Source organism: Eutrigla gurnardus (genome assembly GCF_963514095.1).
Source record: "Eutrigla gurnardus genome assembly, chromosome: 7".
NCBI classification, from domain to species: Eukaryota; Metazoa; Chordata; class Actinopteri; order Perciformes; family Triglidae; genus Eutrigla; species Eutrigla gurnardus.
In genome coordinates, this window is record NC_139921.1 from 16697734 (window position 1) to 16725702 (window position 27969).

Here is a 27969-nt window from a genome sequence, read left to right on the forward strand (position 1 = left end):
TTGGTTGTAACATATTAATTTCAACACCAACTCTGTCATTTAAATGTACAAACTTTATTCACCATCATTAAAGAGAATAGACACACATAGCAGTGAATGAAAATGCTTACATTTACAAAAGTCTCGAAGTGTTTATGACATAACTGAAACTGCACGATGATAAAACTTTAACTCACGTTAATCATAACTCAAAAAACATCTTACTCGGTCAGAGAAAAGACAATCAGGTCAAATTTGCCACACAAATAAATTTATATTGCACATTCTCAGTATTTCAACTGTTCAAGTTCATCTACTAGCCAATAAATACATCTTGCTACAGATATTCCTTCAGGACAGGTACAGTACAGTGCTCCAATCGAAGCATTTTATCATTTTTTATGCAAAAAGATCCATTATCCGTCTCTATGTTGCCATCAGGTAAGTTGAGACAGGAAGGCATCGATGACCTAAGGAAGAAAAATGAGAAAATGCAAAGCCAACAATGGCAGAAGTAATAATATATTCATACATGCAGCACTGACCTTTGCTATGGCTCCAGCAGTTCCCGGAACAGATTTTAGTAAAGGTTCCTCGTGCCATAACTCTAATAACTGCTGATTGAAGGCCTGGAAATTTCTGTAACCAAGATGAATAAATAGTTTAATGGGTGTGTATTCTGATCTACACACTGGGCCAAATATTAAAACACAGTGTCAAATCCTGCCTAGTATTAAGTGATGCTCTATGGATGTATGTATGTTATTTGGTTGACTGTGACAAGTTGACCACCACTATATAAATGATTTATCCATCTGAAGTATCATACAGCATAAAAAACACTTACTTATCAGTTGATGCACTGCAGCCACTTGCTAGGTCCCCCCACCAGTTTTTCAAGACTGACTGTATCCACGTTAAACCAACAATAAGATACCTGAGAATAAAAGACAATGTTAATGTATTGGTATTTCTGTAATAATCCTTCCACATACTGTCTATTATATGTCCATAATGGATTAATTAATTAATTTGCACTGCAGAAAAAAACCCTTGCAACAGGAATACTCACTCCTCATATGGATTGGTGAGGACTTTCTTAACTAACGGAAATAGGTCAACACAACAGCCAATGGTGACCCTGTTAGAGTCCTCATCAATGCTGCAGGGAAAATGAGATTGAAGTGACATTTACTCCACTTGTAGACAGTGTTGATCAGACATTTGCACATTTTAAGTCACTCACCTTTTGCTTATCAGTGGGAGAAAATCAACAATCACACCAATGTCTTGGATTCTGTATAAAAAACAGTGGGGTAAGGACTTTTCAAATTCGTGTGAAAATGCTGCATGTCACATTTAGGGAACGGACTACACTATGTACCTCAGAAAGTACGTCAAAAGCTCCCCAACATTTCTCCGCCACAATGTAGAAGATACTTTCAGTCTCAGGTTTCTTCTGAAGAGCACATCAGTCATTGCGCAATGATCCCTTGTGAGCTGTAAAACATTGTGTTCAGATTGTTTTATCTGCATATTAGTAACACAGCAATTCACAAAAAAACCCAAGCAGTGATAGAATGTCTGACCTCAGTGAGTTTACAGTAGTCGGGTTGTTCAGAACCAGTTCTCCCAGTCCTGTGGTTATTATTGACATTTAGTGGGAACTCCCATGGGTCCATGTCAAATAGCTCCTGATGCACGTCATGCATGTCATTCTCCTTGTGTGCAGCATCATAAGTCTTCCCCACCCCGAGCTGCTTCCTCCGAGTCACTGTCAGATGATGGGTCTTCCTCTTACATGACACTACCCGCTTCACTCTTCCCGGGTTGTTGCCAGAGCGACTCACTGGATACCTGAGCGGGTGAAATGTTCAAACATTCAATTGAAAACCAAATCACATCATGCACTTGCTCTAATATAACGTCAAAACACGCAACAACCTACCTCTTTTTGTTGATCTCCTCATTTTTAACGTAATCCACCTGCATATAAAAATACATTTTGCATTAAAAAAAATCACAATTATAAGTATCAAAAGAGTTCCAGCATATATGTATGTGTATTATATCGTATCACCCAGCTCACATCTTTTGTGTTTCTCCCATGAGGAAAGGTGACTGTGTATTGGGCTGCATCCTGCTGTGAAGCCTGTTCAATATGTTGGTACTCTCCGTCTTCACTGTTGGAGTCCATTAGATCTAGAGCAAGAAAACACCCTTTTTAATAAGTTATAATACATTGTTAAACCTAATTAAATACATAAAAGCACAAAGAGCCAGATAACGGCAGATTAATTGCTTTTATATTGCATTTTATTGTGTCTTTGTTACTTTAAAAAAGAAGAAAGTTTTCATCCTGCATTCTTACAGGCTCTTCAGGCTAAAACACAATTTCCCACAAGCCACATGGGCATTGTTCTTCTGCGTAATGACGTAGTCCGGAACTGCTTCCAGGAACAGCTGAGTTGTGTTGTGAGTGATTTTAGTTACTTATTAGACATTTAGCTAACTTTTTAGCGTCACAAAATGATTGAGCCGTGTTCAGTATCTTTAAAATGTACATGTTGTTGAGAAATAAAACAAAAAGGCGTTCTATTACGCGTAACGTAGCGTTAACTTAGCGTCGTAACGCTAGATAATGACTTCCCCAGCTAAGAGCTCAGTAGGCTAAATAGAATAGCACGGTTTAACGTCTCAACCAGTAGTCTAGGTAAAAATCTAACGTTATAATCTCCAGAGCAAACCACAACTGCGATACATCACGTGAAACAAAAAGCATTACTTATCCTGAATGTCGCAACGTTAACGTTACTCACCTTGTTTTCCATTCCTAAACAGAGAGGTAAACCTTAATTATGATTCTTTAAGGCGTCTGCCAACTAGCTAACGTCCCGATTTCAACTACTAATACCGCCCAGCATCAGAGAATAAAGCAGCCTATTCATGATGCTATCTGTGCAGTGTGCACCCTCTAGCGACTAGTGAAATATCGATGGTGCAAATTTCAAATTTCTTTCAAGCAGTGGTCTATAATTAGTGGTTTTAAGTCATCCCGATCAGCTGATCTCATCTCACTGAGGGACACATTCAGCTGGAGAGGCAGTTGCCATAACTGAGATGAGCTAGTGGGGTGCTTTGGCTCAAATTAAATGAGCTTTTGCCTTCATGAGCTATGACACTGACAGTGCCTTTACTCTGTTCAGTGAGGCACATGCAGATTGCCTTTGCACATTATTGATCTAAGGCAAGCTGTGGCTTGACTTCCCTGAATGCACAATGAAAAACATCATCAGCTGCTTTTGTTGACGCATCACCTCTGCCTGTTCTCGCTGACTTTGCTGTTTTCGGTTCCGCAGCTTCATCATCGGGCTGACTAGTCCTCATAATCACAGACGGAAACATGGTCCGTGTATGTGTGTGTGTCGCCACTGACTGCTGTATGAACTGGCACTGAGATCAGGTATGATATTTTAAGGTCACGGCCAACTGCTGTGTATCCTTTCCAAACAGACACATTGATCTACTTGGTTTTATATCAGTCAGCTCAGTGTCATGTGATGTTTGGCATGAGAGCTTTTAACGTCATGTGATTTTAGTGACAAGGTTGTTTTATTTTGTGTGTGTGTGTGTGTGTGTGTGTGTGTGTGTGTGTGTGTGTGTGTGTGTGTGTGTGTGTGTGTGTGTGTGTGTTGCTCCTTTTAACCAGGTTGTTGTTCCTGCAGTCCAGTGTTAAAATGGTGCCTGTTCATGCAGCCTGTGCCTTGCTAAGCCTTGCACCCCTGTTGGTGCTTGGTGTTCCTCCCATTCGGACCCAGCCAGAGCAGGTGCACCTCTCTTATCCAGGTCAGTGTTTGAACTGCTTCAATCAGCCTCATGTGTTTTCATTTAGGGTAAGGATTTAGGACTTATTAAAACAAACCACTATCCAGGTCATATGAACTGCAGATTTACAGAAGTGTTTTTTACACATCACTCAATACTATAATGATTGAAAGCACCTGAATGTTTTTTTTCCTTGCTCTGCAGCTCTGCAACAAGTTCACTGAAGTTCAGATTCACTTTTAAGTGATCTTGAATTGATATTTGAAACGTGTTTTATATAATGCAGCTAATGTAATGGCTGAAAGCCTTGCTGAATTTTTATGTTTCATTTAATGCAACAGCAACATTGGCCTGCTGAAGTGCCCTGTCTCTCTGGGACACTAACATTGCACTCTCTGTAAGTCATTTAGGTTAAAGGCACCAGATAACTGCCATGCATATATAGTAGCTGATGTTACCCTTGGTTTACACAGCGTCTATGCAGCATGAATGTTCTTTTGTTTATTCCTCATGAAGGTGAAACATGATAGTCATTAAATGAGTACCGTCAGCTTATCTCAGTTTTCTGATGGTTGTATCGCGCCAGCGGCAAGATCAAAAGCCTCGTTCTTGTGCAAAGTCAGCCTTTTCATAAGCATATCTTGGCTTTCATGGATGCATCAGTAAGTGTATCCAGATGTTCTGTCAGAACAGCCGACATCACAATTCCAGTAATTGAGTTTTTCTTCCCAGGAGTGCCGGGTTCTATGGTGGTGACCTGGACCACCTTCAATAAGACAGAGAGCAAGGTGGAGTACGGCGTTCTGGGGGGGCGGCTCTTTGAGATGAGCGCCAAAGGGGACGCCACTTTGTTCGTTGACTCTGGACAGGAGAAGAGGAAGATGTATATCCACAGAGTCACTCTCTCAGGCCTCAAGCCTGCTACTGCTTATGGTGGGTGAAGCTTTAATATTGCTGACTTTCTCTCATCAGTCATGTTATAGAATTTTTTTTTTTTTGTCCTGTGCAATTTCAGTCTACCACTGTGGGAGTGATGAGGGCTGGAGTGAGGTGTTCTCCTTCACTGCTCTGAATGACAGCACTAGTTTCAGTCCCAGGTTTGCTCTGTACGGTGACCTGGGCAACGAGAACCCTCAGTCTCTGGCTCGGCTGCAAAAGGAGACGCAGCTTGGCATGTACGATGTCATCCTGCACATAGGTAAGCTCCACACTGATAGCATTAGTAAAGTATTACAACAATTTGCACTGTGAAAGCAATAAAGAGGCAATCAGTCGTCCACAGATACCTGGCAAAGCTTGCAACAGATAATTAATATTATTATTAAAATGAATCCACAGCTAGCTGAGCCATTACAACAGAAATGTTTAATGAAGAGGTAATATATCATGATGGTAATTATGGTAATCAGCGTTAATAATACTTATTCGTCATCTGTTTGCTCTGCTTTTGTACAATGTGGGTGGATAACGCTCACTCGCTTGCTCCATCACTTGCAGGGAGTAAAATCTAAACAGATACTGGGGCTGTGATGTGCCAACATTTGTGCCAGAAAAAATCAGTGTAATTTTTTTTTTTTTTTTTCAAAACAGAACAGAAAGTTAAACACTGTTTTACAGCCACTTTACAGGTTTACAGAGAATATCATTATGTTATTACCTCATAAAGCTAAATCGGCTAACCATAGTCCACTAGTTATTTATTAAAGGTATAGTTATACATTTTGGAAAATGTTAGGTTGAGAAGAGTGTTCCCATTCTCATGACTGTACACTAATTATGAAATCAGAGATAAGATGATCGGCAGATGTATTTATCTTTGGACAGAACCAGGCTAGCTCTGTTCCCCGGTTTCTAGTCTTTATTCTAAGCGAATTGAATTGCCTGCTGGCCCTCGCTTCATATTTAACATACAGACATGAGTGGAAGTGGAACGATTTCATCTGACTCTCTGCAAAGAAAGCTATTACGCGTAGGGAGAACTGATTTTGGCACAGTGCACCACCAATGTAGATATTGTTATTGCCCTATAATGTGGGAGAGTACAATATTAAAAACACTTTAATTAATTTTAATCTGTTGTTGTTTTTGTCTTCCAGGGGACTTTGCCTACGATATGCATGAGGTATTTTACTCTTCTGTCTTTTCAATATCACAAACTCCAACCACACTTGTACCAAGTTAAGGTCACACATTTCTTTCGTCAATTGAATATATTCTTAAAGCCACACAGATATTCCACTAATTCCACAATGACAGATGAGATAAGCCACTGTACCTTTCTTCACTGCCCCCGTCTCAAGACTCACCACTGTTTATTATCAGTGCGTGTGAAAGCTCTGAGCAGAGGAGGAGACACACGGCTTATGATAATCATCACTGTGAAATGCCTTAAGCCTGCGGTGAAAGAAGAGAGTCAGGGTCATGTCGCCCAAGAATCTTGAATAAAATGCGTGCCATTCAAAACCCCAAATCTCTTAATGACATATTAGCTCATCTGAAAACGTCCCGCCTGTCATCTGTAATATTAAGTATATAAACTTGACTTGTATGCTAATATAAATTTTTCCTTAAATGAGTATCGAGAAAATGCTGAATGCAATCAGCAGACTCCTGCAAACATTAATAACCATAACTCATCCACGCTGTGTTTAACTGGAATGTTCAAGTACCTGCTGTGGCTTCATATTAGAAATAGAAAATACAGAGAGAGGCAATTTTGCCTGAAAGGTCATTGATGTTTAAAAAAAAATCAGTGAGGCTAACTTCCATATAAACTGAACCAACTTATGGCCAGTTGCAAACTCACTGAGTCAACGTTTTGCAGTAATGAAGGGGCAGTGGAGTAGTAACGTCACAAAGTGTTGCCAGGGTGACTAAGTAACATTTAACAATTTAATGCTTCATCCACACACTCGTCACACCGTAGGAAAGCACATTGCTTTAGCTAGGTGATGCATTATGGCATGACTTAGGACTTAGCATGCTAGCTAGCGGACAGCTGCCTAGTTAGCTAGCTTGCTAATTCCACCGTGCTTTAATCCTACATTGGTAACGAACAGTGGTGGCCAGTGCTATTCCATTTCTGGCAATAAATCACCCAGAATCCTACACTCTGATCCTTTAAAACTAATTTGTCTGGTGTCTTTGAATGGAGAAAAATTAAACGTTTTCATTGTTGAAAAATTAACATTGTTTTGAAATCTTTGCCTTCTGTGTTGTGCTGAATTTGACATTTCTAGGACAATGCCCGGATCGGAGATGAGTTCATGAGACAGATTCAGTCGGTAGCAGCTTACGTGCCCTACATGACCTGTCCAGGCAACCATGAATCCACATAGTAGGTTGAAGCTACTTTCTTTATTTTCTTTCGGGGTGTATTTATAAATGAACTGGCATTTAATGAGGAATTGTTTCTTAAAGGGACAGTGTGTAGGATAGCTGGCATGTAGCAATGTGGTTGCAGATAACAACTGACTGAATACCCTCCGCTCACCTCTCCCTTTCCAAGACTGCGTTAACACAAGCCACCGAGTGTAAAACGCTGTTTGCCTCCCTCAGAGGCCATCTTTAACATTATAACACTACTCTCAGAGCAGCAGAAGTAAGACAAACGGCAAAGACGACCTGCTTTCTATGTAGATATGATGGGCTTGTTCTAAGCTAATTATAACACAATGATTCTTAGCGTCAGTGATTATACACTAATGAAAACATGATAATGATTATTTCTGGGGAAAAATCCCCCCAAAATACGAAACACTGGACATTTAGTAGTGCCGTTCATAGTCAGGGAGACAACATGGACGCCGTCTGTGACTGTCTTTTCGATTAGCTAATGTTTTCCTTTTTGTTTACATTTTAGGCCCCATTCTGCTTTGGGGTGAAAGTATGATTAATGGGCTTTGGGCAAAAGTAACAGTTCATCCATATTGGTGAGAGAGACGTGCCAGACACCTCATGACAAATTGCATTCAGAACTGGCTACTGTAAATGCTAAGTGTGTGCGTGGATGTTTCTTTTTCAATTTCTTTGGTGGGGGTGAGGGGGTGAACCCCTGAAAAACAACCTTTCTGGTGAACCGCAGTTTTTCCACTATAAAGAACATATTTTGGTCTGCTGAAAAATCCTCACTGTTCCAACTGAACAGATGGGAGCTATTTTGGTCTCGAAAGGCTGGAGCAGCATCAGGAACCACCAACAACTAAACAAGGCAACGCTCCCCAAAACAAACATTTATATGACTGGAAATCACCAGCTAGTTATCTGTTCTTCAGAGATGGACGTGGTGGTGGGAACTCTGTCTACGTTTCTGACTCAACTCCACCGAGCGAACGCGTATCTCACATTTAACGTCTGGGAAATTTTGTGGACTGAGAGACGGTGAGGAGGGAGTAAACATAATTTGAGTGCTGAAACTATTAGGTGATATATTGATTAGACTATTGCAAGAAAAAATATTTCAGAATTTTTGATTAATTGTAATTTTTTAATCTTTCAACACTTTCTCAGTTCTGCTGGTTCCAACTTCGCAAGTGTTTGGATTTGATGCTTTTCGCGATACCCACTCGGTTGGAAATACTTGATAGAAAATGAAATATATTTAAATTTTGGACTGACAAAAAAAATGCAATTTGAGGTTGGGAACTTGGTTGGGCATTTTTCAGTGTTTTATGGCATTTTATAGATAGATAGTTTAGTTTATTTGGTTAAATAAGAAAACTATTGATTGGGAATGGAAATAATAATTTGTTGCAGCCCTAAACAAATTTTAGCATCCTTGTTATATTGATATTGTTACATATTCATATTGCGTCTTTGTCTCTATTATTATGACCCATAATGCCAATAATCAACTGGGGTCATTTAAACTAACAACCCAATACAGAATTAGTCCATTTCCATGTTGTTTTGTTGAAGATGATACAAGATGAACAAAGACATCAGATGTAGAGAGAGCAAAACCTTCAGCGACATCAGATGCTTTTAAGCTCAAGGATTAGCAGTGAATGTATACATTTAAAGCATATCTGCTGTCAGTTGTGTGTGTTCGTGCATTTTATAACGTCCGGGTGCCTGATCCTGCACCATAATATTTACTTTCCGCTGCTATACTGAGGCCTGCCCCGCCTGGCCTTGCCATGTGTAATGTGACTGCCTGGTTTTTATTAAGGAGCTGCTAACAGTAGTCTCTTTTTCTTGGCTCTGCATCCTGATACTAAGAAAAGATCTCGCTGCATTACATAACAGTAGATCCAGCTCCCCTCTCCTATACCTAAGTATGTGTTTTGCTCTGTGGTGTCGTTAAGAATCCAAACATCCCGAGAAGCCGGCCCCTGCTTTTAATTCCTCACTGTCTGATGTGCTCTCTCTCACTATACGTCTCCGTTCATCTCTATTTCCAACCTCACAAACCTAATGGGAGAAAGGCAATTGAAACATGGCTGACCACAAAAGTTTTCAGTCAGCATTCCGACAGGATGAGAACAGTGGGTCCACAGAAGATGCTAAGGCTCCAATCAAGATGGTCTTTGTTCACCAAGAACAATATGGTTCATCGGGCACTCGGAGGGACGGGGAAATGACCATTGGTCTTATGCGATGGGAGTTAGTGACATGCGTAGTGAATACCTGCATGGATTATGCTCATCGGGTGATGAAAGGGAAGATTTGAGGGGAGGGGGTTTCAGTGGAAGAGTCAGGTTGTTTACATTAATTTTGACAGCCACCAGATTTTATCTCTCTTGTTTTAATGGAAAAGCAAACACACATGGAAACGAGCGTTAGGTTACAGAGGGAGACTGGCATGTTTTACGTTGGACTCCCATAGTGCAGATTGATGAAACAAATATAAGCTTATCATGTTTTAATCCGATTTGCCACGGATGAGCTACAGCGAGACACACTGAAAAGCCTGCGTTTGATTTGAACTCTACAGGCTAATCTTCTCTCTCAGGGTAAGCCACGTTATATAACTCTGTTTGGACTCCTAGAAAGTATGTGTGTTATTTTACTGACTGCAAAATTGGTTGTTTATTACCAACTGCTTTCCCAGCTCCCTCTACATGGTTGCTGTTACACGTCCCAGCCACTAGATGGGAGTATGAAACCATCTTATGACCGGTTCAACGCCATGAGTGAGAACTTAAGATCATAATTGATTTTCAAAGGAGCACTTCTTAAGCTCCATTTTTGCAGACACTGGTTGGATTAAAATAGACAGTAAGATTTCAGATGATGCATTGATTTTTATTATTTATTAATAATAAACAAGAAGGATGGATGCAATGAGAGTCCAACAGTATCATCCTTTGTGCTGAAAGAGCACAGCTCACAAACTGGTTCCTACTGGAGTGGCTGTTTAATCCTGACCACCGTGTCTCTTTAGTTTTAGACCATCTTAGTAAAGGTCTCTGTGATCCTCCTTTTGTGTGCCTGTTTCTAGCCTTTGACCTCCGATCCTGCTGGTCTCTAGTTACCCCTAACCCTACATTAACCCAGAGCAGGTATCTGTCCCACCCTGACCCTGACTGCAGTCCAGTGCAGTCTAAATACTGCCTTTTCGCTCTCCCTTATGTAAGATAAGAGAACAAACATTCTCACCTCACTTAGTTAATGGCCCATTTGGGAAGATTGGCTCCTGCTTTCATGTGAAATTAAAAACCGTGAAAAGAGAGTGGCGGGTTGGCGTCTGGGCGAACTTTCCATGAAAGCGTTTTTCCATCGTGCATTAGGGAGTGCCGGTTTAATGTGCTTGATGGTGCACTCTTGGATTTGGTTTTTGATGATTTCTTGATGATTTTTGTCGTCTGGTGCAGTGCCAAGAGTGTAGAAATTAGTTGTGGTGAGTATGGTAGCAATGAGAGATAACGGCAAGTATCCTATATCGGGATCAAGTAGGAACCGCCACATCTCAGTGCTGAGACCAGTGTGGTAGTTAAGTTGTGATTCCTCTAATCGTCGCTATATCTAAAATTGTCCCGTCCTTTAAAGAAGCAGCCATGCTTTTAAGTGGGGTATATTTAGAGGCCTGTTTTCTTGATTGACAGGTGTAGTGCGCTCAGTCATGGTGGCTCCTGCTTGCTTGCACCATCTCGGCTCCACTCCACGTTGCCCAAATTTTGATTATCTGACCATGATCCTAAGCTTCCAAACCTCCCATCAGAAACCTATAGGGTGAGGTCAGAGTATCTACGTCCATGCTTTTCTACAGCCTTTAATTTGGATAGGCAGCCACTGATATCCTGGCGACAGCAAAGTGTATGGTTTCTCAGAATATCTAAAACTAGCTACAATTTTTTTTTTTTTTTTTTTTTAAAGTTCGAAGCAGATGTCACCACCACAGCTTGGTGGTCATCTTCATCTGATGACTTAGTTTCTTGCCAGGTTGAAAACTGAAAAGTGACATGAAACGGAAGAATTGCAGCAAAACTAGGCTAGTTTACTAATTATTTTGTGCTGGTTCATTATATTTCATAGCAAAGCTGTATGTTAGGCACGGCAGAATAAGTGAGAGCATGAGTCCGTGGCGTTGGTGCTGATTCTTCCATATTCAAAGAAAGTTTTTTCTTATCTTGTTTGTTCACAGTAACTTCTCCAACTATAGGAACCGCTTCAGCATGCCGGGCCAGACTGAGAGCCTGTGGTACAGGTAAGGGAGAAGAGAATGTGTCGGCCTCATGGAAGAACACACTATTTGACTCGTACAATTGTTGCTTTAGTTAAGTTGCATGGACTTTAAAATGCCTCAACAAGCCGTTTTAGTCGCTAGTGGAGCCTCGCTGCACAGACAGAGCTCGGAAAGAGAAATAATTTATTTTCCAAGCTGGGCCCCATGTGAAGTATCATGTGAAGGTTTACCAAACCTCCTACTGTATTTCACTACGCATTAATGAGCTGTAAGAGGCAGCCCAGAGGAATTGGCAGCTGAGAAGCACTCTCCTATCTCAGGGACATGGGGACTACACAAAGGAGCTATACATCTAACTAGGTGACTCATAGTCCACTACAGACCTCCTTCTCTCAGACAGTAAGATAATACCTCGCTAGACCACAGGCCAGCAGCCCACAGTCCCTAAACGCAGACAGGCCTGCTAGCGGAGAGCGGGTTAGAAACAAGGGCAAGCAGCCTGAAATCCCACGACTGCTACTGGAAATTGTTCAGTTCATAACATACAGCACACACGTGCAGAACACCGCTGCTTTTCCATTAACCCTGCAGGATGAACACGTAAGCACTTGTATTACAGCGAGGAGTTTATTCACTAAAGTGGACCTGGCACTGCATTCAGCACAAATGTCAGAGACAAAACATTCCCTGGATTTGAGAGTATTTTTCGCATTTATCTGGCGGTGAAAGTGAGGCCTGTTCTTGTTTATCCGCTGACTTTCAGCATGCTTCCTTCACTGGGTCAAGGCCGTGTATCATTTTAACAATGTGTGTCTGCAGCTGGAACCTGGGGTCAGTGCACATCATCTCCCTCTCCACCGAGGTGTATTTCTATCTCAAATTTGGCCAGGAGCTCCTCTTCAAGCAGTACGAGTGGCTGAAGAAAGACCTGGAGGTCAGTGACCTCAAAAGTTACATCCTTTTTTTTTTTTTGTTTCATTCAGTTCCAAAATAAAATCCCAGTACTATCTCCATCTGACACACATGTACATACTGTACGCATGTGTTCACCGCTTCCTGCTCCCAAACTAGGAGGCCAACAAGCCAGAGAACCGAGCAGTGCGTCCTTGGATCATCACCATGGGACACCGACCCATGTACTGCTCCGATGACGACCAGGATGACTGCACCAAGTTCGACTCCTATGTGCGTAATCCACTGAATGCTTTTTTTGTTGCTAGGGCAACTGCTGTGGTCCGAGTTTACATCCTGTCCATCCTTCTGCATTAACACACATTGCAGCAGGAAAATAAGAAGGGGCCAAAATGTGACGTTGTCAAGTTTGAAAAGGTCCATCCGTTTATTCATACAGTTTTTCTAAAGCGTACTGCAACCAAAACTGTAGATTTCTTCAAACTGCCATGAAGAGTAAAGATGCTCAAGCATCAAACTCAAACTGACGGGAACATAGAACAAGAAGTCCAGAGAAGCTGCGTAAAGCAGGATGCTAAAGTGTGGAAGTTCTCATTCCAATGACTTGTGCATTCCTAATGGCAGACATTTTATTAGCAAAGCATAATTATAAACACTTTGCTAATTTGATTCAAGACTTGTTTTTGTACTTAATTTTAATTTGGCCAAGCAAACGAGATGATATCATAACCTTGAGAAATGCGTTGCATACAAAGCACTCAGTTAATTTTACTGTGTGTTCTTTAGAGAGCAGAACATCTGTATTGTTATAAAGTTTTATTTTATCATTATAAAGGTATTTTTATTCTGCTGAAGCCAACACTTTAATTACCCAGACGTGTCGCACGTGTTGCAGGCTGGCCAGTCCACAGTTCAGCACATAGGCACATTGACGGTATGTCATAATCACTGTAATTTGGACCAAATAGTTTCCACTTAGACTTACTTCCCTCACCACTTGGCACCGTTTGCAGAGAGACTGGCACGTGCATGATGTGGCTCCACCAGGTAGGGTTTCAGGTAGCAGGTAGTGTTTCGTACCCTAATGCCAGGTCATGCTGACATTCTTCCTCTCTGTTATATCTCAGGTCCGACTGGGACGGAATGACACCAAACCACCAGCCCCAGGTCTAGAGGATCTATTTTACCGCTATGGTATGGGTCTCTATTTGACAACCAGCTGTGCGCTGCTAATGGGTGTTTAAGATCACAAATTTGCACGCTCAGACAGACTAATGTTCCAACAGTTGCAGAAAGCAGAGCAATCCAAACATCCTTTATTAAAAAAGCAGGCCTTTGGTCTGGCGGACATCCCAACAGCCCATTTGCAAATGTTTTTCCTGTATAACATTTCTCAGGCTTTTGTTTGTTGCATTTAATTATTTCACTTGTGGTGGAACTTTGAACGTTTTGGTTGCTCTGATTTTAAGCTTTTGTTGTTTGCCGAGAGATCTCAGAATGAAATGGGCTGAGGATCTGAGGAACATTAGATAACAGAGCAAAATGTGTTTAAAATGAGCTGCTTGGGTAGTTATTTTTCTACTGAAGGTCGGTGACTATCATCAAATATTTTTCTTCTCAGGGGTGGATGTGGAGCTGTGGGCACACGAACACACATATGAGAGGCTTTGGCCCGTCTACGGCGACAAGGTCGGCTCCCGCATTCTTAATTCACCACATTCTTACATCTGTCATCTTTGTTTTGGATCAGTGAAAGAGACTTGTTTTTCTCTTTAGGTGTACAACGGGAGTCAAGAGCAGCCTTACATGAACCCAAAAGCTCCGGTACACATCATCACAGGCTCTGCTGTGAGTACTTTCACATCACTGCATCACTGTTTACATTTTCCCGCACAGATCAATGCATACATTGACAGCAGCATACTAAAAAGAAAACATTGTCGTGTATTGTTCACAGTCCTTTCTGTGCAGCAGTTGGTCTGCCACAGTTTAGCACCAGCTGTTTCTCTGGTTAGGCGTATTCTGATGTGGTGCAGAGTGGTGCATGCCTCGTCATCCAACCGCAGATGGATTAGTCATCGGCATATCAAGATGCAGCCAAACTCACACCGAGGCTCAGCCACAGTTGTAAATGTCATGCACGGCTCTGCGGACGGAGCTGGAGAAAGGCATGCGGCTCATTGCTAACAGATTCGGTTAAGTCACTGTCGGTCCCTCTGCAGGGCTGCAGAGAGAAGACCGACAGGTTCAATCCCAACCCCAAAGAGTGGAGCGCCTTCCGGAGCATGGACTACGGCTACACCCGCATGCAAGTGGTCAACGCCACCCACCTTTACTTGGAGCAGGTCTCCGATGACAGGGTGAGCACACGTGGAAGAACGTGGACGCAAAGCAGAGCAAAGGTGAAAGAGTATTACCTGAAATCATAACAAAGACGTTTCTGTGTGTTCCAGTATGGGAAGGTGATTGACAGCATATGGGTGGTGAAGGAAAAGCACGGCTTCTCCGCCTGGTTCTGAAGACTTCCATGCTTAAAGTAATATCTTCTCTGGAATGCACTTTGAACAAGCACTTTTCTTTTTTTTTTGCCGCGTCACACCAATCATGCACTGATGATGGGAGTTTTCATTCCTTGTCATTCAGCTTTTTAAATTAAGATGTGAATCTTGAGCTCAGACATTTTCCACTATGTTCTTTCCAATTAGAAGGCGACTTTAGGATGATCATGTACTTTAAATGTATATAATGTAACGTGCATTTGATTAAATTCTGCTTTTGAAATAGATCTCATCTGATTGGTCCTCCCTTAAAAAACATCTTCACTGTAGTCTAACTTCAGGTTTTTTTTTAGTTTAAATTGTCATTGACAGATAGAATTACTCTGGGTCCCTTTAAAGCTGTCTGAATAATCTATTGACAGCAGACATAGACAGCATGAGTCTGGCAGATACCAGGCCGCGTTCCCTTCAGAGCATATTTTTCATTTCAAAAACCTGGAAATGCATTTACACAGATCAAGTTTCCCCTCTATCAGTCCACGAAGATGACAGCTCTGCCTTGGCGAATCTTATCAGGATATTGGAACCTCATTGTGTGGCCATCAGGAACTGAGACGAAGAGACACATGGAAGTCTACGCCTACACAAAAGGACTGTTATGTAGCTCTGGGATGCTTGTGGCTTGAGCACACACAGAGCGAGAGAAGGCGCTTGCCGCAAAGGTCTGATGCTCACGCCATGACTCTCACCACTACGCTGGTATTAATTCCTTATAACAGTGTGGTGCCTATGACGAATATTGGCGGACAACCAGCGCCGATCTGCATGCATCTGTGTTTTGAGTTGTCGAGCCGCCTGTTAGCGCCAGAGTGTAATCACCTCTATGCATAATTCTGTTGACACAACATAGACTACGTATACAAAATCAACGGCTGATTGAGCATCACACACACGAGTTAACGTACAGCACGTTATTTGGCAGACGTTTGTATCCAACGCACATGCAATATTATGACAGGATACATGTTAATCACTCATGGAAACACTGCAGGGAGAATTAAATTTTTCACCCTAATGAAGGACCTAATGAAGGACCAGAAACCCAGCTTACACTCGGTCATGATGTGAAGTTAGCCATAAAAGGACAAGAGTTCTTGGAGAAAGAACAAATGCGGTCAGGTGTCAGAAGCACGTCTGTAAATCTGACCGAGGATCTGTTGAACTTCTCTCTGATGTCGATGCCCCGCCGTGCAGCGGTGTCTGGCAGGCGAAGGAGACACAAGCGTACAGTGATCACACCTCCACACTCACATGCTCTCGGTGTGCCTACCCACGGTTAACTGCCACTCACACACAGTCTTAACGACTGTAAAAGTTATTTTGTGGAGAATGCTCCGCAGCTCGGAGTTCCTAACCTTCGACCTGCTCCTGCTATACTGTGTATATTGATGTTTCCCACTGACTGACAAGGAAGAAACAGTGCTAAGTGCAGCCTGCAGAGACCAGCGGGGAGGAGAGTATGTGCTGCCAGACTGCTACATCAAATCATTGTAATTATTTACAATTGTTAGCAACCACATTTATTGTCCAATAAAAGTTGGTTGTTTTCCAGTTAGTCATCTATGTATAATGTAGAGTGTGAAAATGGATGGATGGAAAGTTCTTGCCTTAAATTATTGGGCATGTCACATTGCATTCTTCATCATTTAGTTCATGTGATTTCCTAAAATATAGAAAGAAAAAAAAATAATTGATCGCATTCCAGGAAAAAAAGAGCAAAGAGAAAATAACATGTCACTTCTTATTGCATGCCTGTTGCTGAAATATGAAGTGCTTATTACCGCCTATGACAGAGGAACAGCAGGTTTGGTTTTTGGTGAAAGAAATTCACTCGCACCCGTAACGAGGCAACAGATTTTCTAGCGCTTCCTCATCTTCTCCACGTTTGCCATTTAATGTCTCTCAACCAAGGGCTTTGGCAGGTCAAAAATCAGATCTTCTTTCTTTCTGTCTTCACACTTTCAGGCACCAAGCAGACTGAGAAGCAGTTAAAACGCCTGCTGCTTCTCACCGATTGTGTACATCAGTCAATTTGTTGTAACCAATGATGTAAGAGGTCAAGAAGATTGGCAGTTCCTGGCAGTTTAATGTGCTACATTTACTGGAATTGTACCCTGTGAGTCCTCATCAGGTTATATCATTAGCAGTTGATGGCCTAGTAAAACAGGCCCTGGTTAGACTACTTCACTTTCTGAGACCTTGACACGACCACAACCTTCCCACTACAGTTAACTTCATTGCAGCTGCCTATTTTCTAATGGCGCATCAACAGATCTTTAACCTTTCTCAAGCTAATGGCTCAGTAAACCCAAAAAAGTAATGAACTCTCCTAAGACCACATGATTGGGGAGCAGATGTCTTTCTCTGCACCCAACAGTCGAGAGAGCCTTTCTGTAACACCCCTCACAATTCCCTTCACTAAAACTCTGCGGCTTACCGACATTATTTATCTATTTTCAAGTGTCTATATTAGCCCTCACTCTCAACAACAAGCTCCCTCAGCAGACAGGAGTTGGTTTGTGTGTTATTTCTCTCCATGGGTGATCAAGGGGCTGCACTTGATAGCAGGGTTAAACTGGGGAGACTGAGGACATGTGTAATGAATTCAAGGCCTTCAGATGCTGGATCTCTGGGATTTCATCAATCCAGAAGCTCAGTGTTCTTCCAGAACCAAAGCGCCACTATTAAGCAGCCTCAGACCACCATCCAGAGGATCCGCCAAGCACAGTCTGCTCGGGAACATCACAGCACATTCTTGCCATAATTCCACCCTCAACATCAACACCACAATGACTTACAGGGCTTCAGGATATGGCATCCACAGGAACACACATGTGAACACACTATGTTGTCATAGTAAATCTGAGGTAAATGGAACCCAGCTGAAATAGAAATTAATAAAGTTATAAACAATAACTCGTTCACTCACCCATCCATCACTAAAAGGATGGAGCTTACATGTCCCTCCGCTGGAATTTATTTATTTAATGGTTAATACATTTGCCAACTAGGAAATTGCACATGAACGCCCCCTCTAGTCATATTTACAAGTGGGGAAACTTGGAGATAACATTGACACCTGAGTTCCCGAGGTAGGGGTGACCAAAACCTTTCAAGAGAAGAGGACATAGAGGGTGTATCATTCTTTATTTTTAACAGTGCAACAAGTACCAGCTGTTGCTCGTGTACATTCTTTTATCTGTAATATGTACACTTAACTTGATATAGACCAGTGGTATTAATCGTTCTATCGATTACAAATACACTATAGTCTGCTGGCATGTGCATATTGGAATCCAATTTTTCCCAAACCTTACGTCCGCCATGTTTTCAATTCGTCCCGACAACAAAGCACTTGAACATGACATCTCGTAATTCCGACTTCACAAATGGGAAGTAGGAATTCCGACTAACACGTGAAGGCAGCATAACTCCATGTAACGACGTTGAGTGTCGAAAACATTGAGAGACAGTCGTGAATATAACGGGGGGAGCTCGATCAGATGACGGTGAAACGGTTTCAAGGGAGAAGGCCGGTTTCCTCTCTTCACGTGCCTTGGTAAGCTAATGTTAACTTCCCAGTTCTGTTAGCTAGGTTTGTTGTGTGTTAGCACATGTAAATTGATTCTAGCATTTGACTGTGGTGTAAATGTGTGTAAATATCAAGCGTCTAAGGGGCAATGTATTTGACTCTTAAAGTTTAAGTTTCCTATTGATATTCACCAGGTTATTAAAATATATGAAAAACGATCACTTTTTCAAAGGTGGAGTACTGACTCGCTAAGCACCATTCAGGCCTACTCCTCATACATTCCTTTAATAAGAAAAAGTGAACTACTAAATTTAGTTTCACTGTTCCTGCCAAGAGCATTTGTCAACAGGATTTTGTTTACTTACTGTAACTTACTTGGTAGCTGTGTTTCTTTCAATGAGAGAGTGAGGTTTGAAGGTTTATTGTTTGGTATTCAAGATATAGCTTATGTGTTTTCTTGCTTACTCAAATATTGGTTAAGCTGAAACGATTCATTTTTTCATGTCTGTTGATTCTATTGTGTCAATACTGTGTATTGTAAGGATATTTTGTTTGGACAAAATCATTATGTCATTTGAGAATTTGAACTACAATTTGAACTATAGAGTAACAAACAATATCCAATGTGTTAAATATTTCCATTCATTCAGCACTTTGATGTTAATATGATCTTGTATGACGCAGTAGGCTACAAAATATAACAAACATGGACTATGAGCCTGTTTACTGTTTACCAGTAAACTGCTTGGTGGTAGGATTGTGCTAGTCACCGTGAGTGGTACCAGCTCAAACATACTATATACTTAGAGAGTGCACTCTCACACACCAGGCTCTGACATATCAAACCTCCATCTGAACTGAACTCAAACAAAAATCCCCTTCTCAAGTGCAGGAACCTTTTGATATCTCATTGCGTTTGGACCGCAGGGACCTGGGTCTAAGTTAAGGGGACATTTTCCAGACATATTCTACCCCCAGAAGTACGGGAACTTTAGGGGTTATGACCAGCACTGATTAGTCAAACATACAGCGCTGCTGCTTCAACTTGTGTACCATCTCATTCATAAAACAAGGAAGTACTCAAGTATTGATTTGGGGAATTTTAAGACAATGGGAGAGCGTTTCTCTTTGTATTAAAGTAAGTTAGGCTTTGCTCTCTAGGGATCATGCAAGAGAGCTTGGAGGGCAGAGGTATCTGTGAATGAGAGAAAAGTTATTTTGTGATTGTATCATGCTGGCTATGTTCTAAAAAAACAATACATTACCATCAAACACTAAACCGATTATTTATGGCGGAGACAAGAGCTCCTACTTTAATTTCTCTCCTCTGCTTTTCATTTATTAAATCCGGCATGCATGAGTAAATTTACCCCTGCGACCACCAGTAGCCCAGGTCTCATATTGTTTGACTTTTTCATACGTAAGCAGACTAACTTGTATAATCTTTGCTACCTTCGCTATGGTAACGCAGACAAGAATCGGCTGAAGGAACCTTTTGTTCTTGTTCTTGAAAAGTAGTCCCGGGACTTAAATTATCAGGAACCTCTTGGTGGAAAGTTGCAGTTAACTGAAATCACTTGTGTTGTGTATGGCCATTGCACTAAAAACCAAAAAAGAGCTCCTTCCGACTCCAGAGTGAGGTGTGCTCACCCAGGGGTGGGTTACATAAACACGATAGCACCCTCACTGAAACGGGATTTTGTTTTTATTCTTGTACAAAGTGTGTGAGGAAAATATGAAACACATTTTCTAGAAAAAATAAATAGATAAGACTGGGCGTCTGATGACAGCAGTTTATTATTTCTGGGGATATGTGAGGCAGGCTGCATGGGTTGAAATAACACTGACAGTGAAGTCGAAGAATCTGATAAACCACGATCAGGGATAAAACAGCATGTGTCCTGTCTCCAGACAGTGTAAGGAGACACATATCCACCTTCAAAATGTGCACAGTTTTGATTGGTTACCTTAAATACCTTTATTGTCAGTTGTCAGATAATAAGACCCAATATAGCATACCGGTATGCTGTTCAAGTTGCACTGAATCCTACAATTCGCCTCCCCTGTTGACCATGAGCTTCAGCTTAGGGATGTGCCGATATGAGTACTTATACCATTACATTGCTAACAATGACTGCAAATGTTTGATCTTTAATCAGATGTTTCTCACTTTTTAACAACATGATGCTGTTGCTGACATTTTAACAGTCAACTTTGTATTTAGCTGATACAACTTGGATTTGGACGAATTAACGCAATTACTTAAAAGAAATATGAAAAGTAAAAACTCAGGAGCGACTTGTCACTTTAAGGAGAACAGCTGGGTGAGCCTGGGCCTGTTGTTGGTAGCTTCAGGGCTAATCCCCTTCACTTTAATCAGCAGGTGGTGAGCAAGACATAGGAGCTCGGCTGGGTCTTGCGGATTTGGAGCATTTATTCACAGACAAACTGTAAACACACTGCACTGTTACGTTCACAGCTGTAACGTTGCTGCTGACTTCATGCTCATCATCACACTCTATCTCTCAACCGGGCACTTGTGAACGTTACACCGGGCTTGCAATACACTGGTGGGAAAAGTGGGAATCCAATAAGACATTTTTACTTAACTGTAACACCTGAACATAACTTGTTGTGACTGAGTCTGCATGGAAACTTGTTAGCAAGTGAGGAGAGATGTCTAAACAGTTGGCTAAAAGTAATTTTCAAATGGTTGGAAATCAGAAAAGCTAAATATTGCAGTTTGAATAAGTCATGAGTGAAATGGCTTAAAGGCATAGATAAACTGTTGAATTATCTAAAAGTAATATGGAAAAACTGAAAATGTGGCTAAATGGTCTTGGTAGTTAGCTCAAATTAGTGGATTGGTTGAAGTAGCTAAAAGCAGGCTTGTGCAGAGGATGTTAGAGAGAGACAGGCTCAAATTCATAAAAATACATTTTTTCCCTGCTGAAGACATGGGGCCGTTCATAAATTCAGTTGATGTGATACAAGAACTCGACCATTTCCACTGATTCCCATAAAGGTAGCCTAGCTAATTGGCACATTTTGAGCTGCTACTTGGTTCAATCGGCAGAGACTCTTTGGCCTTCTTGCCAAAATAGTGTCACTGCCAAGCAATTCCTAAGTAAAGCACAGCGCAATAATACAAAACAAGAATGAACTGAATTTATAGGCAACTTTCTTTGGCCAAGTACCTGATGACTGATTGCTGTTTGCTAACCACAGTGAATGACTGTGTATGCATTCATGTGTTGGAACGTGCGTTCTTTCAAAGGCTCGTGCATGCCCACACACAGTGCTCCATGAGGTAGGGAGGGAGGTTATGGGCAAGGAGACCCTGATACTTTCAATCAATTGATATTTCTGGAGACAGGGCAGGCTGTGCGCAAACAGGAATTTATCCGTTTAAAAAAAACAAATCCCATGTAGGAAAGGGACACTTTGTCTCCAGGGCAAAAGGCAGGGGCTCAAGCCCTGATGTTATCTGTATGTACGTGTCTGGCTTAAAGTAATGCATATGGTTAAAACAGTTAGCTTAAAGTATTGGTTAGATAGTCAAAATGAAGGCTAAAAGAAAAAGTGTCAAAAGTGTTCAGCAAAAAGTAGTAGATAAATGGTAAAAACGGTAGAAAGTAGAAATGTAGAAATGGTTGATATAGTGAAATAAATGTATTGTGGGAGATGGTGTTGTACTTGAGCTCATTTGACAAGCCTGTGGGGGGTACATCAGGCAAAGAAGGTTGGGAACCACTGATGTAAAGGATCAGCCTGTAGAGTAGTATGATTAACATTCATCCAACAAATATAATACACAGTGTATGATAATTTACAGATGGAAACGTTTCCATGCAGTTCTGAGCACAAGCTTATAAACAGGCACCTCACAAATTGAGCTTGCAAGCATCCGTGGCAATGCTTCTGATTAGTAATGCTGCAATTTATCAGGAAGACATAAAGTTAACTACTCTTGTTTAGTCAAGCAAGAAGAAGCATAGGATCCATCATCATCATCATCATCCTGCAATTTAACATTGAACGGATTGGACTGTATTTGTTGCATCAGTATAGCTTCTCATTTTCAAAGACTCAATCTTCCCCACAGAGCAGAAGAACGTCAGGATACAGAGGTCGCGTTGTTCTGCAGACATGGTTGTTCTTGAAAGCTACAACAGGCCGGCCTAAAAGTCCTCTCAGTCTGCAGGAAGTGCTAGCTTTGTGCCAAGGGGCAGAGATTCAACTCATTAACTTTTGAGCCTCAACACTTGAGGGGCCTTGAGAGCCGACAACAGGGGAGTGCTACCGCTTTGCTGCTGTTGGCAGGCGGAGCTGGGCCATGTCACTCGGTTCAAGAAGTCCGTGTTCGGGTCTGTTAAGTCCAAAAACAATTCTCTTTCAGCGGCCTGCCTAGTGTGGGGAAGCTCAATCGGCTAAACCTGATCTGTCGACAGTATGACGTGGGACTTTCTTTGCCAGTGACTGGCTGTGAAGAAAGCCTTGCTATGCTGAAATGAGCAAGATTGTGCATTGTGGAGACTATGTTACGTTGTGGGCTTTGTTGTAACCTAGCTGTCACTACATGAACCTATTATGGAAGCTGAAGACATTGACCCCTGTCCTTTCAGTCAGGCCACAAGGATCCAACTCATTTAACTACTGCCTATGCCCTCCGGGCTCCATCATGCCTGGTTGGTTGAGACAAATTGCACGGCAGAGCTGTCTTCTCTCACAGACTGGCACCGCTGACCAAATGCTACATGCTGTTGAGAACAATGCCAGGCTCATTATGCCTATCCTGTGTCCTAAATGTTGCGCATGCCAGGCAGTCTGTCTGCTTTGATTACTGTTATGTTCTCACACTTGGCTCCAAATACTAGTGAGGCCTGTCATTGTTGAAACTTCTTTTTTTTAACAATATAATGTTCTTGCTGATCCGTGTGCACTGTCAGATCTGCATCACTGTATTGCACAGGCTGTGTTTAGTTGTATAGGCCACCTTTGTCGTTTCGGCTACAAAGCCACCCCTCCATCAGCACTTGAGATCTGAGCTCTAGCGGAAAAAAAGGTCAGTGGGTGGTTTAGTGGTTTATATGTCCAGTGTTTTACAGGAGTGGTAACACAAGACCTCCGGTAAAGCTCTTGATTTAAAACCATTTAGATAGGAATGAGGATTAGGGGGTCATAATGGATTTTGCCTTAAAAACTTAAAAACTCTTACCCCCTTAAAAAAAATCACAAAGAGTGCATGAGGACTCTAAGCCCCGAAACCCCCCCACCCCGGCACGTGTAGAGGGCCGTTCTTCACACTGCTCGCATTTGGAAACAAATACAGTGGTGGAAACCGCAAGCCTTTTTGAACATTTTAAACACATGCCTGCTGCTAGGTTTTGACATGACAGTCACCCAGTAGCAATCCCAGCAGTGCCCAAAGTAAATCATTTAGCTCTGAAAGAGTGTTATGACAAGGGCATAACCCGACTCTACATAAGACGATATTTCAACACCTTAGTTCCTATGGGGATTTGATGCGGGGTCTTACTTCAGGAACTCCAGTGGTATCCACAGTGCTACTGGCAGGGTGGTGAGCACTGATGGATCTTTCAGCACTCAATATATACAAAAATACAGCATGTCAAAGCTACTTTTTCCTTATTCACCTGAGGTTGAGTCTGGCGTTCAAGACTGCCCTCTCACCCCAAGTTCTTGTGGGTTTAGAGGACAGCAAACACTCTGGGGTGCTCCATGTGGCCCCTGGTTTTGGCCAAAAATTGGTCAAGAACGTGTGTGTGTGTGTGTGTGTGTGCGTGTGTGCGTGTGTGTGCGCGTGCACGCGTCGGAGGACGAGGAGGGGTGCTTGTAACTGAGCATGGGATAAAATAGAAAGAGATGACAGGCAGCATTGAAAGCTGTCTCTGTCCTCAACGCCACTTTTCAGGCTGTAAAGGTAATCATCTCGGGGAGACGGTATCCAATGCTGTTTTTGAAAGAGTGTGATCGTACCAAACTGTCTTACTGATGGTAAAGCGGTTTTCAATGTTTATGGAGAGATCCAAATGAATGGGCAACGTAGATCTCCAGTGTACCTTGAAAAAAAAAACCCTACTCTTTTCACCAGTCTGTTGGATGAGAAGTAAGTGACTGGTTTGCTACAAAAACACAGATGTCTCAAATCACAGAATAGAAAGTATTCAGAGAATCTGTCTGGCAATAGCAGGCGGTTTTGTCATTAGAGGACATTTATGTCCTCGGCCTGATGGCATGCAACGTTTGGACTGAGACAGGCAGGTATGTACCCTGTCTAGACTCGTGAGGATACCTTGAGTTGCTCTACCTCGATCATCTAGATTAATCTGGCTTGGTTTTCAGGACTAGACTTGTTGACATGGATGAGTTACAGTGGAACCAAAGAACAAGACTTTAATTTTTATTGCTTCGAAAATAGCCTGCTCCATTTCACTGTTCATTTTAGAAATATAAAACTATTTGTTAAACCGTTTTTTGCCATGGTAGCAGCATGACACCAAGGATACCAATCTCGGTCAGTCTACCACTAAGATTAAAATATCTCACAAATATTGGATGGATTGCTATTAATGTTTGGACAGATGTTCAGGGTCCTCAGAAGATGCTTTGGTGATCCCTTTACTTGTCGTCTAGTGCCACCATCAGGTCAGACTTTTTATTATATATTTATATTATAAATATTTTATTTATTGTTTATAATCAAATACTGGCAATACTAATGGCATTCCTATCGGCCTCAGTTTCACTTTGTTTTATGCTAATAACAAATGTCAGCATGCTCATGTGCTTTTCTGAGGCCATTATTTTGAAAACCCTAACGTCCAAAAAATGTCCCATTGGACCGAAAGCCCATTTGTCCAATAGCTAGTTAGCTTGTAAAAACAACCATTGTTCCAAGAATAAAACTGTGCAACAAACAAAAAGAAGCATGGCGTATTGTTAGGCATCAGACCTTCCCAGTTGCAATATTTTTTTCCAACCATGGTGAATGCATGACCTACCTACTCTTCCTCTGGTTGGCCCTTATACTCTAACCCTAAACCTTACTAATCTCAAGGCATATTCACAACAAACACCAAGCAAATGTTCAGATGTCAGAGTTTGACCACAGGATCGGTTGTATTAGCATTGACTTTGTATGCAATTGCGCCATGTGAAGAATTAGCTTCACACCTTCACTCCTCATGCCTAAACCCAATCAACCTAACCGACAAAAGCATGTAGTAATTAGGAAGAGTGGTGACATCATTCTGCATAATAATTAGCCATATGCTTCTGTTTGTTGCAAGGAGAGTGTGCATTTTCTGAGCAATAGCCTTCTAAGCAATGTTTGTTTTCAGGATAACGGGCCAATGACACATATTTTGGACTGTTGGAGTTTCGGGATAATGTCTCTTCTGAACATTGAGCAGTCCCCCAACTGGGATGGTTAACATTGCAAACATTATACCTGCTACCTGTTACCATTAGCATGCTGATGCTATCAGTTAGCTCAAAGCCCTGCTGCGCCTAAGTACAGCCTCATGGAGCTGCTAGTATTGCTCCAAATCAAAATGATTTGTATTTTTCCATGAATCATCAAAAACTAATGTAAGCCACACATTGACAACTTATCACTTAGGTGATAACAGGCGGGTGGTTGCAGTATTTAAACCCTTTTATCACAAACAGCTGAAGAAGTTAACAAAAACATGTCTTGAATGTATGTTCTATCTAACAATAAGTATGTTTGACCACCCATCAATTGGACCAAGTCATGAATTTGGGCAAAGAGAAGCAAATCATCCAGTGGCTGGGAATTGGTTTTGTGTGGCCACTGGCCGCCGGAGGAGCTTGTTTAAACAGACCCAGACTGAAAGACTTAATGACCATGCTGACAGCAGTCATTCGAGATGTCTATTGAGGCTGGAGCGCTGTGGCTGAGAGGGAGAGAGTCCTCCAGCTGCAGAGAAAAAGGGAGCAATGTTGTGGTCGCCATCTCTTTATGTATGCTCCAGAGAAAAGAGACGCACGAGATTCATTTTTAAATCTAACTTCAACATTTGTTCTCCCACCAAAACTAAACCAACATAATATGGGCTATACAATCCCTTGGCAGCCTGCTATGTTTTTCCTGCCACCTCAAACGTGTTCTGCCGTTTGCTCCAATGTCATCTCAATTAAATGTCAGCGTGTGGACAGAGAACAGCTCAGACTCACAAGTAGGTTGGTGTTTTTTTTTAGGTAGTGGTGAGCTTGGATTGCATCCTAAATATAATCACACATATATTTTGGAGTAACTGATGTGTTTGATTCCCAAAAACCATGTGCTCCCTACACGTGCCGGACAGCAGTGGATGTGTAGAGGGAAAGGTGCTGCAGTAACAAAGATGCAACCTCTGGATATTTCGTTAAAGTAATCTCCTGAAGTGAACGAATGAATTGAACCAAGAGTTCATATTTCCTCTTGATATCACCGATACTGTACTTCAGAGGTTTTGACCTGTGATCTTGGGTAATTCTTATCTTCTGCCCTGCCCTTCCTCAGGCTTTAGCCCTGCAGAGGAGACCACATGTGCTTTGTGCCAATATGAAATTGAGGAAGAAGATGACTTAAAATATGATGCTTATAAAAAAAATCTTAAATTTGCATAGATTTTAAAATAATAAATAGGCTACATGTGGCTAAAACACTTGTGAAAACAATAACTGGTGCAAATAATGGAAGTAAGTTGCGGATATACGATACGATTGCGTGAGATTGCGATTAAGTGAGATATTTTCCCATTAGAAGGTGATGTGTTTGTTGGGGAGGTAGCAATCATTGTTTTATTAGAGCTGTTCTAGCATAAACAGTCTGCTGTGTCTGTTAACAATGCTGATAAAAGCGATGAATGTGAACCAAAATTTAAAAAACAAAACAATGAGCTTTCGTTCTGCTTAAAAGTGCACATATGGGAACTTCAAAGTTGGTGATAATTATCTATAGGATTTCATTAGAAGCAACACTTTTTACATTACACATAGTAATTTGGTCCAGTATGAACATATTCATGAGAGCAGCTTTAAGAATAGTGGCTGCTTTCTAACAGAAGAATATAAGGCTATTGCATGATGGGAGAAAGAGCTAGAATGAATGGGAGAGAAGAAAGCACGAGTCTGCAGGATAGAAGCAAGGTCCTGTTGATAATTTAAGACTTCCCTGTCTGCATAATCATGGCCAAGAGGACAAAATTAAATACTTATGGACAATAACTCTGGCTGTCCTTCCTACTGTGGCTAGTGTAGTTGTCATCAAAAGAAAGTCACAAAGGTCATTGTGATCAAACTGCTTCCCTATGCTTGTGGAAATCTGTTTTCCTTTATCTCAAAGGTCAATGAACGTTTTTTCCTAGACTCAGCAGTCTGTAACAGCACGACCCCCACATCGGTAAAAATGCCTTCAAATGAGAAGTTTAATAATATTATGTCTGTCTTCACTTGTAGGCATCTGGTTATTATGAAGAAGGAATCGGTTTGATTCTTCAGCTGCC

General features: G+C 41.6%; 2 protein-coding genes across 4 annotated transcripts; one reads left to right on the forward strand and one right to left on the reverse strand.

The window, feature by feature from the left end:
* Nucleotides 1-54: 54 nt before the first annotated feature.
* LOC311016552 (KATNB1-like protein 1) lies at nt 55-3438 on the reverse strand. Of its 3 annotated transcripts, XM_084014306.1 has the most exons (10): nt 3297-3438; nt 2069-2181; nt 1928-1965; nt 1569-1836; nt 1364-1479; nt 1226-1276; nt 1052-1141; nt 827-916; nt 525-618; nt 55-449 (listed from the first exon to the last, which is right to left on the reverse strand). In XM_084014306.1, exons 1-10 carry the CDS (start codon nt 3382-3384, stop codon nt 417-419), a joined length of 981 nt encoding a protein of 326 aa, XP_083870432.1. In that variant the 5' UTR covers nt 3385-3438; the 3' UTR covers nt 55-416. The 3 variants fall into 3 exon arrangements, with proteins under 3 accessions (XP_083870432.1, XP_083870431.1, XP_083870433.1); XM_084014305.1 differs by having other exon boundaries at nt 55-618; XM_084014307.1 differs by lacking the exon at nt 3297-3438 and adding an exon at nt 2799-2960 and having other exon boundaries at nt 55-618.
* On the forward strand, nt 2419-15128 carry acp7 (acid phosphatase 7, tartrate resistant (putative)). The gene is made up of 15 exons (XM_084014302.1): nt 2419-2454; nt 3339-3442; nt 3689-3825; nt 4537-4737; nt 4820-5002; nt 5901-5926; nt 7044-7141; nt 11390-11452; nt 12251-12365; nt 12503-12616; nt 13471-13537; nt 13965-14032; nt 14120-14191; nt 14566-14703; nt 14797-15128. Exons 3-15 carry the CDS (start codon nt 3717-3719, stop codon nt 14860-14862), a joined length of 1320 nt encoding a protein of 439 aa, XP_083870428.1. The 5' UTR covers nt 2419-2454; nt 3339-3442; nt 3689-3716; the 3' UTR covers nt 14863-15128.
* The last annotated feature ends 12841 nt before the right edge of the window (nt 15129-27969 follow it).